The sequence below is a fragment of the Bos indicus x Bos taurus genome, chromosome 29 (assembly GCF_003369695.1).
Source record: "Bos indicus x Bos taurus breed Angus x Brahman F1 hybrid chromosome 29, Bos_hybrid_MaternalHap_v2.0, whole genome shotgun sequence".
Classification (NCBI taxonomy): Eukaryota; Metazoa; Chordata; class Mammalia; order Artiodactyla; family Bovidae; genus Bos; species Bos indicus x Bos taurus.
The window spans coordinates 42,914,047-42,926,188 of NC_040104.1; the positions used below are offsets into that span (position 1 = coordinate 42,914,047).

The following is a 12,142-nucleotide window of genomic DNA, read 5'->3' on the forward strand; positions in this document are numbered from 1 at the left end:
AAAATCTTTAAATTAATCCCATCTCAATTTTTCTGTTATTCTTATGATAAACAGATATCAATCAAAATCTATAGTTGTTGATCCAGTTTCAGTTCCTAAATTATAGTTTCAGTTCAGTTCAGTCGCTCAGTCATGTCCGACTCTTTGCGCCCCCATGGAGTGCAGCAGACAGTCCTGTCCATCACCTCCCTGTCCATGACCAACTCCCGGAGTTTACTCAAACTCATGTCCATCGAGTCGGTGATGCCATCCAACCATCCCGTCCTCTGTCGTCTCCTCCTCCTGCTTTCAATCTTTCCCAGCATCACGGTCTTTTCCAATGAGTCAGTTCTTCGCATCAGTCCTTCCAATGAACACCCAGGACTGATCTCCTTTAGGATGGACTGGTTGGATCTCCTTGCAGTCCACGGGACTCTTAAGAGTCTTCTCCAGCACCACAGTTCAAAAGCATCAATTCTTCTGTGCTTAGCTTTCTTTACAGTCCAACCCTCACACCATACATGACCACTGGAAAAATCATAGCCTTGACTAGGCGGACCTTTGTTGGCAAAGTAATGTCTCTGCTTTTTTAATATGCTGTCTAGGTTGGTCATAGCTTTTCTTCCAAGGAGCAAGTGTCTTTTAATTTCATGGCTGCAGTCACCATCTGCAGTGATTTTGGAGGCCCCCAAAATAGTCTGTCACTGTTTCCATTGTTTTCCCATCTATTTGCCACGAAGTGATGGGACCAGATGCCATGATCATAGTTTTCTGAATGCTGAATATTTTTTCACTCTCCTCTTTCACTTTCAGCTTAGGATGGGCATATTGGGACATAATCCCATCATATGTGAAAGAAGAGCCCTGCTGCTTTTCTCAAATCAAACAATTTAAGGAGAGAAAATGCAGGACAAAAAAAATTTGAAGCTGAACTCATAAAGTAGAAATAAAGTAATCAAGCTCTTAGCACTGTTGATACAAGAAATTGTGTCAGAACTTTTAGTTAAGATTATTTTCATTTATTTGACAAAGATACATATAACTTTGCAGATGCCTTTTTTAATGATATGAGATAGTATATAATTTACCTTGGCATTACTCAAATGATCTGCAGCACAGTGTCTTTTGTATGTTAGATGCCTGGTAACTGTTGAGTGAATAAAAAGAGATGCTATAATGTTTAACCAATATGTGAGTTTCCTTCTAACCAGTTCAATGAGTAAAAAAAGGACAAAAGAACTCTGACATGATACTTACTCAGTGTTTCTTTTTTGTCATTGTAGTCCCCTAGTTATCCATGTTCTTTGGGATCATTTCAGAAAATTCTACCTGCATCATTTGTTTTAGTTATTAATTTTTTGCCTTCTAGCAAAACTTTTATAGCAGTATTAATTAGTGAAGTTGACTGACTTTCACTTTCTCTGCCAAGGTGTTGGTGAAATAGAGACGAATAACTTTTACAGTGTTTAATCTGTTCCTGAATGTTCAGATACTGATGTTTTTAATTAAACAAACTATACAAATAATATATAAATGTATACTTATAGAAAATTTAAATGATATATGAATATAGAGAGTAAAGAGTTATATTCTTTCTTCATGTCTTTTATCCCATGCCCTGGAGAAGGAAATGGCAACCCACTCCAGTATTCTTGCATGGAAAAAAGTCCCATGGACAGCAGAGCCTGGCAGGCTACAGTCCATGGGGTCACAAAGCGTTGGACACAACTGAGCGACTAAACACGCACTGCAGTAGGTAGCCTGCTAGTAACTGTTTGGGGTGTATGCTTTTGACTCGATAGACGTGAGTCTCAGTGAACTCCAGGAGTTGGTGATGGACAGGGGAGGCCTGGCGTGCTGCGATTCATGGGGTTGCAAAGAGTCGGACACGACTGAGCGACTGATCTGATCTGATCTGATGCTTTTGATCACTTTCTATAACATTCTATATGTATACAAAAACAGCATTTTATGTTTTATCATTGATAATATTTTAGCACTGATGCTTAATATATCAAAAATGTAACCTTCTATCATTGAGATTATAGAATTACTTCTTTTATTTAACAGTGTTTCTTACAGGTCTTTGTATAGCATATATATATTTATGGTGGTAGTTTGTCTTGTAATCTTACAGTTAAAAAAAGAGAAGGTATCTTTCAACCTTTTCAGGAGTAAGTTCCGTGTGTAAATTTTATAAGCAATAAGCAAATGTAATAATATTAGTAGCAGCCAGTAATCTCAAAATAAATTCAGGGATTTGTACGTATGTTTTATTTCTTTTTAATTCTTGACGGCAAAATCACTATTTATAAATGATTTGGAATAATTCATTTATTTTCCATCATTATTATTTTAAATAATAATAGTAGCAGTAAATAAGATGGTAATAAGTGATAAAACTTCCGAATTGGAAATCATTTAAGGAGCCATTATGGCAGTCATTTACTTCCAGCCCTCTTTCCGAAGGTGGCGAGATGGAGCCCTCAATGATTTAGGTTGACAGGCAAATTATGACTAGTTTCTGTTCCATTGCATCATGCACTGCTTTAGAAATATTTAAGAGGAGATTTATATAAGTGTATCTTTTATGTCTATTATATGTAACCAAATAAATGAAAGCTGACTAGACAAAAAATTGTAGGAGTCAAAATAGTTCTCAGTGTTTTCAGGTTACTAGAAAGCACATAATAAAACAGCACATTTACATTCTATGTTGGTGCCAAATGTTAGGGTGTTCTTAGAGATTTTATGACTGTGTGGAATAATAGGAACATGAGTATCGCCTATCACTAAAAGTCTCATGTTAGTGATATTTACTTGGGGGAACTTAATGCAGTTTAACTAAAATTTTTTCAGAAGTAATATTTTGCATGCCTATGAATTTGTTTTTAAAGGAAAATGTGCAAGAAAATGTTTGTGAAATCACATCCGAGCTAGAAATTCTTCCCAAAATGGTTTACTAGTGACCCCTGCTGGTACAATGTTGTAATGAAGTATATTTCGTATCTCAAAAAAATGTATCCCAGGTATCATGAGACATTTCCAGTATCTCATTGAAGTAATTTCATGGAAGTTAAGAATGAAATAAAGAATCTTTCTGGGCAGAGCTGTTTTTTTTTTTACCAACACTTGCATTTCTAATCGAAAAAAATTGTCTTTTTGGATTCCCTCCTATTAATATTTGACCAAAAGTAGTATTCTAATAACAATAACATCAGACTTCTTAATTCTTTCTTATATATAGTATGCAATTCCAACCTGACCCTCTATGATTAGTTGTTTATCAGCTAAGTTGTTTGATATAATGCTGCAAATTCTTTTCCCCTCTTCGTCTCCTGGCTTTGTTTTATATTATAGGTAGCACAGAACCTTGCAATTGTAGAGATTTAGTAACTGTAGGTTCAGTTATTTATGCCATTTGCGCAAACGTTAATAGGAGAATTTGTGTATACGTGAGTTAAATGCATTCTTTTTATGCCCACTCAAAAAATGAAAAAATTTAGAATGACTTTGTATTATTAGAGAGTGGTTTTATTAGCGAAATGAATTTTTGTTTTTCTTTTCTGAAAGAGATTTTCTGCATACAAGTTATGGAGGAATAAAAAAATGCTCATTTTCTTATTTTCTGTATTGACACTTAATTCCTAGATGAGACCTCTCCCTTGAACTCAAATCTGCATACCCAGCTGCTTGCTTCCCTAGCATTCCCATTTACAGCTCACATGCATCTCAAGCTTAATGCATCTGAAACAGAACTTTGATTTTTCTCTTCAAAACCTGTTTCTCTAATGGATATTTTATCCTTCCATTCGCTCAAACCAAAAATATTTTAATAATTTGTAAATTCTCTATCATACCCCACATTCATTTAAACCATCTAGAAATTCTGCCCACTCTGTCTTGAAATGCATTCAGACACATTCCTGTCCACGTCCGCCACTGCAGCCTGGTCCAGCCGCAGGCACCGTTCTCCTCCTAATTAGGCCCTGTGATTTTTTCTACCTTTGCCCTCCTGTAGTCTGTTTTCCAACCAGCAGCCAGTCTATTATCTTAGAATTTAAGACAGCTCTTTTCACTCCTCTGCGGAGAACCTGCCCGAGTCCTCACCACACCTGCCGTCCCTGCAGGAACTGCAGACCACTCGCCCCCTCATTTCCTACCACTGATACCGGGACCTCGTCTCCAACTGCTGCTTCGCTCCAGCTTAACCCCTGGCTGTTCTCCTTACACACCATGTAGAGTCCTCGTCCTTCAAACTGAAATGCCCTTCCCTCAATTCAGTAAGGTTTCTGATCAAATTACCAAACTCCACCTCCTCAGAGAGGCCCTTCCTGGCCACAGTTCTCTGGTAAGAATACTGGAGTGGGCAGCCATTCCCTCTTCCAGGGTATCTTCTACGGATCGAACCCAGGTCTCCTGCCTTGCAGGTGGATTCTTTACCTTCTAAGCCACCAGGGAAGCCTGCTTCCTGACCACAAGGTTAAAAACAAATACAAAAGGCCCAGGCTGATACTGTTTCTCCCCTTTTCCTGCTTTGCTTTTTGCCATAGTAGTTATCACCACATGACATACTTAGTTTTTTAAATCCTCTCTCTTCCCCCATCTAAAATGTCAGTGGTAGGAAAGCAAAGACCCTGTATTGTCCACTGTTACATCCTTAAAACCTAAAGCAGAGCTTGCACATAGAAGGCACTGCATAATAGCATTTGCGGAATAAATCAACCAGCCTTAATATCTGAATGAAGAATGTGATTTGATTTACATTATAATAACCAGATCCATCTCATAGTGAGGTGCCTTTTAATGGGATCTCTTTTGTATAAATCTTTATGTTTATATCATACTTTTTACATTTAACACAGATTTCTGTAGTGTTTCATAGTTAGGTTAGGGCTCAGATGATACTTTTTATGTCAGAATGCAGGCCAGTATTGCTGTTTTAAACATTCTTTTTCTGGGAATAATTACTTTTTTGTCCTTTTGACATAGACATCTGACCCTCAATTACATTAAGAGACCTTATACACATGAATGGAAAGAAGAATAGCCCCTTTTGAATCCATGCTAAGACTTTATCAATATGAAGTGCTTCCCACAGGGTTCTGCTGAAAGAACCAAACTTCCATCATAATGAAATTGCAAATTCATTTGTGGATGCCCTTTTATATTTGAAAGCTACTTTTTGATGTTTGGTCTGCAGTTAGATTTATTGTTTAAGGTCACAAATAATGCAATCCTGACTAGACCACGTTGTCAGAATCCTTTATTTAGCATTGCGCAAAGACAAATGGCTATCCTTTAACAATAACATACCAACACCAAAATTTGTTCCCAGTTGTACATAATCTTTTAATCAATCTGTTGCTCTCTGTTTTCCAGTCAATAGACTCCCAGCCTACCCCCTCACCACCCCATCTATCTAGAAATTACTCAATTATGGGTTTTAAATTACTGAGAAACACTTTCTTCAGATGAAAACAGATAACTGGAAGAATTTTAATGCTGTAATTTTCCCCTGCACGTTTTTAGCTTAACATATGAATTATTTTGCCTTTACCCTCATTCTGAACAGGGTAGATGCTTATGTAGTATGTTAGCTAAATTCTCTGGTCACATTCTTACTGTTAACATGACCGCAAAGTGGATTATAGTGCTTAATTGAATTCTTAATTCTTTAAAACATCTCAGTGCACATGGATTAAGTTTTTTCCCTGAGATTCTATAATGTCCTCCAATAAAAATGTATATTTAAAGCTTTCGAGACAGATTTCTTATATTTTTGTTCATTTCCTTTGTGACCTTTCATATAAAAGGCATACAGATAGAATTGCCCAGTTAGATTTAAGGCTGTGCTTTTCCTCTGCAAATACCCAGTGTCTAATAGAGTAATGATACTCTATTATGTTAGAGTATCATTATATGACCAATCTGTAGTTTCTCCAAGGAATTTTAATACCAGAAACACAAAGATTCTCTGGTAACTTGATGACACCTACAGTGGAGCAGACCATTAAGACCAGTATATAGTAAGGCCCCTATTTTAAAACCTTGTTTAAATATTTTTTGCCAATGAGAGAATCTTCCCTTCCCGCACCCACCCCCGCCCCACCTTTAATTGCCATGTAGCTTAGGTCTTCCCCAATTAAAAGGAATACATTGTTTTAGGAAGAGGTGTAAGAGAAAACCGTGACTTTTAAGTCAGATGAATTCTGACTACTATTTATTTTGTGACCTTTGGGAGATTGCCGCATGTGGGGGGCCTCTGCGCAGCTGTGACATAGAGATACACCTGTTTATAGAATTGTGATATAATTGAGTGAGACAGCACATGTAAAGGGCTGCAGACAGTGCCCAGCAGTGGTAAACGCTCTGATATTTGCTGTCTTCTCTCTGTGCTCTTCTCCTCCACCCGCGTTCCTCATGCTGCGTTATCTGTTCCGACTGGGCTTACTCAGAAGTTAAAACTGTTGAACTAAACGTGAAACCTTTTTGTACCTGCCAACTGTACGTTGCTCTGCATTCACTGCATTAATAAGTAAAGAGGAGTCAGGACCCTGGTTGACCTGTATATAAAACACACCCAGTGGGTGTATGTGGCCTTTTTCTTCACAACAAATTGCTCCCCCAGGATTGGGTAGAATGAAAAATACTCCACTCGCAGCCTTCCTTTTAAGTCCACATGGATCCCATAGAAGATTGCATTTAAATCTCCCTTCAGCCTACAAATTTGAGAATTGAGCTTTGAATTGTGTTAGTATGACGTGGGGAGGCGCTATCATTTTAATCATTTTGTGTTCGGTGGCTTGCTTTACTGTTCGTTGTTTGTTTGACCATTTGTACTGCTCAGATCACTGTCCTAAAAGAACTTCATCTTAACAGAAAATCATTTTCAGGAAAAATTTTAATAGCTATTTAATACTGCTGCTTTATATTTCAAAATAAGTTACCATTTTATTATTGTAAATTTTTATTGTTTTAGGTGCAAAGATGGTTTGAAAGGATTTACATTCTCTGCACTTAGGTAAGTTGCATCTTTTATATTATTTTTATGGTTAGAGAATTTATGTTAGCTTTTTTTTTTAAATGTAATGTCATTGTACATAATTATTTATTTATGACTCTACTTTTAAGTTGAAGGTAATTTTAAAAGTTACAAAAGTGGCTTTGTGGTCATTTCACTAACAGAGTAATTTATTAATTTTCCTCCTAAAAATAAATCAGTCAGTCAATCACTATTTGGGGGGCCTATTGTGTGCCTTATACTATAGGGTGTTAAAGAAGATTACAAGAACTCTCTGTTCAAAGAGCTTGGAAAGACAAAGCTACACGTGAACAATTACTGGAAAACTAAGTCCTTAATTGTGTGGCACCAGATTATGGGCTTCGTTAGGGCAGGACTCATGTGTTATCAAACACATTTTGGATTATAAGCTTCACTAGAGTCACTGGCCTCTTCTTTTTACCTGGTAGTTCATCTCTTATCACAGTAATTGACACATAGTGGATACTGTAAAGATGTTGGTTAGCACTGAATTTTATAGTTCATCAAGCATTTTCACATACATTAGGAAATTATAATATCGAATGGAATATTTTGGTTGTGGAAATTCTTTGGTAACAATAACTAAATCATAACACACAGCAGTAATTTCTTTGTGTCATATGTTTCATTAAAGATCATGAAACTTATTAGAAAATATCTTTTTATTGTTGTTGCACTGGCTATATAGAATTCTTTGTTAAACTGAAAGTTGGTAACAAAATCAAAAGTTGGTTTTCCTAGAGAAAACTTTACCTTATCCCTGAATCTTTCCTTAGACTCTGGAATTCTTGCAATAACTCACAATGTGCCTGATATTTGTATGTGTTTTCTTCAAATCTGCTTATAATGAAGGACTGACTTGGACTATTTGCACTTAACATTTTCTCTGTATTATAGGAACATATTCTTATTAGCTCTTGCTAGTTCTGTCAGATAATAGTGGAAGTTATGGGAATAGAAAGAGTCAAGGACAGAACCATGAGAGAAAAGCCAATGCAGAAATCTGAAAATAGACTTCTGAAAGTAGACTAAGCCTGATTCCTCATAGTTTAAAGCATAGTTAGCGTACAAAGCCTGAAGACTAAGAATCCAGGCATTAGAGTCAAATTATTGCAAGTTCAAATAATCGCAGTTATTTCTGGCTGTAACAGGATGCCTTTTTCATGTTAACTAAGTCATGGAAATTATGGTACCTACTTCATAGTGTTGCTGTGAGGGTTAAATGATATATTCGTAGAGTACTCAGTACTGTGTCTGTCATATAGTCATAAATGCTCAGATTGCATACTATATTCATTCACTGTGTATTAACTAAGTATTACATGCCCAGCACTATGCCAGGCACTGGATGTAATAGTAAAGAAGGGGTTCCCTGAGCTGTGAGAGCACAGAGAAAGGAGGCTTGCAGCAGGGGCAACTTCTCCAAGCAAGTGAGCTCTACTTTGAATGGTCAGTCCTGGCCAAAATAGCGACAGTGTTATGAAAGGTATGAGAGATTACATTGTATCTGTTTTAGCACAGTTTTGTCTTCTTAAAGAGCAGCAGTACAGATCCTAAACTCTCCATTCACATTTTACCAAGCAGTTACCAAAGGAGGCACAGCTGCCCCCTGGTGGCAAACAGTCTCATTGCATGCTCCTTTGATAAACTAGATGTTTTAAGTTTGTCTTAAGGAGATGGGTTTCTCTTGTTGATAGGAACCATTTTCTCAAACCTAAGAATATTTAAATTTGTCATAACCCACATGTTCCAGAATTTTAGTGTGGTGTTACCGATCTCCTGTTTAACTGTATTTTGTGATGTTTTCTGAAAGTTCAGCAGCCACAGTTGACTAAGGAAAGCTTAGTTATTCTTTGTAAGAGCAGCAACTCTTTTGGTGATGGTACAAAGAGCAGAGATGAAAACTCCAATAAAGGATACTATGAGTGATATCTAATGGTTGGTAGTGTTTTCTTTGTACTGTCTTTGGAAAAATATAGTCCAGTTCTCATGAGACATGATGTCTTCTCCTAGATATTAGATTTTCCCAAGAGAAATAAGTAGATTAGAATAACATCAAATTTAAGATTTTCTAATGAAATAATGTGGGGAAGACACAGAACCTTAACACTTTCTGTTTCTCGTTACTTCCCTTTGTTTCTCTTGTGTGTATAGATGACCATCCACTGTATTGTAGCTGTTTTGTGACTCACAGTGACATTAGATATAAACTTAGAGTGAAAGACGAGAAATGCATTCAGTTTTAGCTGTCAATACATTTTAGAGAAAAAAAAAAATTGTCATTAATTAGTAGATCCAAGTTAATAGTTCATCTGCTTTTCTGTTTGAAAAAACTTTAAGGTGCATAATGCCTTAAAACAGGCTGTGACCTAAGTTAAAAGGTGCTTCATCCAAGTGCCATGCTGTATTCACTTGGTTAATTGGATTTTTAGATGCCGCATTTGTTAAATAGCTGTTAACAGTTTCTGAGTATTCAGATTTCAAAAGTCTATTTTTTTAAAGGATGTTTAGATTTTATATAAGTTGCAGAAAATATTATTTCAAATGATAAGGTTCTGTTCACAGTGTATTTGTATATAAACAAAATCAGTTTATTTTCTCATTGACTTTTTTTTAAGGTGAAAAAATGCCTCTCATTGTGTTCTTTTCTTTAGGTTCATTGTTGGGAAGGAAGAAATTCCCACACATTCTTATTCACCAGAGGCAGCCTATGCAAAAGTGGAACAAAAGACTGAGAAACATGAGGAAAAACCAAGAGGAATGAATATAATTGCTCTAGTCAGGAAGCTTGTGGATTCAGTGTGAGTTCTTTATCTTGATATTTTAGCACATTTTGTCACTGTTTTATATGATATTTTTGCCATGCCAAAGTTTTCTTTTTGTTTTCAAGTAATGGGTTTTTTTTATACCAGAAACTGTGCATAGAGTCTTATAAAAAGGCACAGGATGGCGATAGAGTGTATTTATTATTTCTGGCAGGACTATAGACCATTATATGCCTTTAAAATACATTTACATGCAATTGAAATCCTTTCCTATTTCAAACTAAGCAGAGTTGCAGGAGGCTAGAATAGGGAACTTTAGGAAACAGATTAATATTTGCTATGAACAAAGCTAGTGGAGGTGATGGAATTCCAGTTGAGCTATTCCAAATCCTAAAAAATGATGCTGTGAAAGTGCTACACTCAATATGCCAACAAATTTGGAAAACTCAGCAGTGGCCACAGGACTGGAAAAAGTCAGTTTTCATTCTAATCCCAAAGAAAGGCAATGTCAAAGAAGGTTCAAACTACCACACAATTGCACTCATCTTACACCATAGCAAAATAATGCTCAAAATTCTCCAAACCAGGCTACAACAGTACATGAACCGTGAACTTCCAGATGTTCAATCTTTATTTAGAAAAGGCAGAGGAACCAGAGATCAAATTGCCAACATCCGCTGGATCATCGAAAAGCAAGAGAGTTCTGGAAAAACATCTACTTTTGCTTTATTGACTATGCCAAAGTCTTACTGTGTGGATCACAACAAACTGTGGAAAATTCTTCAAGAGATGGGAATACCAGACCACCTGACCCGTCTCCTGAGAAATCTGTATGCAGGTCAAGAAGGAACAGTTAGAACTGAACATGGAACAACAGACTGGTTCCAGATCAGGAAAGGAGTACGTCAAGGCTATATATTGTCACCCTGCTTATTTAACTTATGTGCAGAGTACATCATGCGAAATGCTGGGCTGGATGAAACACAAGATGGAATCAGGATTGCTCTGAGAAATATCAATAACCTCATATATGCAGATGACACCACCCTTATGGCAGAAAGCAAAGAAGAACTGATGAAAGTGAAAGAGGAGAGTGAAAAAGTTGGTTTAAAACTCAACATTCAGAAAACTAAGATTATGGCATCCGGTCCAGTCTCTTCATGGCAAATAGATGGGGAAACAGTGGAAACAATGATAGACTTTATTTTTCTGAGCTCCAAAATCACTGCAGATGGTGACTGCAGCCACGAAATTAAAAGACACTTGCTCCTTGGAAGAAAAGCTGTGACCAACCTAGACAGCTTATTAAAAAGCAGAGACATTACTTTGCCAACAAAGGTCCGTCTAGTCAAGGCTATGGTTTTTCCAGTAGTCATGTGTGGATGTGAGAGTTGGACTATAAAGAAAGCTGAGGACTGAAGAATTGATGCTTTTGAACTGTGGAGTTGCAGAAGACTCTTGAAAGTCCCTTGGACTGCAAGGAGATCCAACCAGTCCATTCTAAAGGAGATCAGTCCTGAATATTCACTGGAAGGACTGATGCTGAACCTGAAATTCCAATACTTTGGCCAGCTAATGTGAAGAACTAACTCATCTGCCAAAGACCCTGATGCTGGGAAAGATTGAGGGCATGAGGAGAAGGGGACGACAGAGGATGAGGTGGTTGGATGGCATTACTGACTCAATGGACATGAGTTTGAGTAAACTCTGGGAGTTGGTGATGGACAGCGAAGCCTGGTATGCTGCAACCCTTGGGGTCACAAAGAGTCTGACACAACTGAGTGACTGAACTGAATCGAATGTGCCAAGTGTGGAAAGGAAAAGGAAAAGTTCTGAAAGATGCAGGTAGATGTAGGAATAATGAGGAACAAACCTTAGGTAAAAGATATGTTGTAAGAGTGGAACTTTTTAGAGCTTTGGAAATAAAATAAATATTTGTACGTTATACAAAGAAATGTATATTTCATACAAATATATGTTCAGTTACATTTCAAATATTTAGGTATTTTAGAAAATACATTTAATGGTTTAAAATTGGAATTTCAGCCAATTAAAATAATCTTGTAGTGATATTTTAGACAGTGTAGAATGAGGAGGCAATATAGAAAGTTAGGGGATCAGTTACAGGATGCAGATGCCCTTTAAGAAATCTGAAGACCTGTGTTTGACTCATTTTGCCCCTCTTGGCCTTGGGACTTTAAACAAGTGATTTAATCACTCTGTACTCCCAAGTCCTCATCAGTTAGCTGGGGGCTAATAACCTCTATTAAGGAGTATTGCATGCATTAAATGGAATAACATAAGACTTTCTTCACATGCAGGAGCACAGAGTGGGTACTCAGAATTTTTACTG

The 12,142-nt window shown here is 36.9% G+C and overlaps 1 protein-coding gene across 2 annotated transcripts in view; it reads left to right on the forward strand.

Moving 5' to 3' along the window:
* The window catches only part of TMEM135 (transmembrane protein 135), a 299,633-nt gene that overhangs the window by 269,821 nt on the left and 17,670 nt on the right, over positions 1-12,142 (forward strand). For both annotated transcript variants that reach the window (XM_027532736.1, XM_027532737.1), the window contains 2 exons: positions 6,962-7,003; positions 9,679-9,825. In XM_027532736.1, the coding sequence (XP_027388537.1) occupies positions 6,962-7,003; positions 9,679-9,825 (189 nt within the window). The remainder of the gene's footprint in view (positions 1-6,961; positions 7,004-9,678; positions 9,826-12,142) is intronic.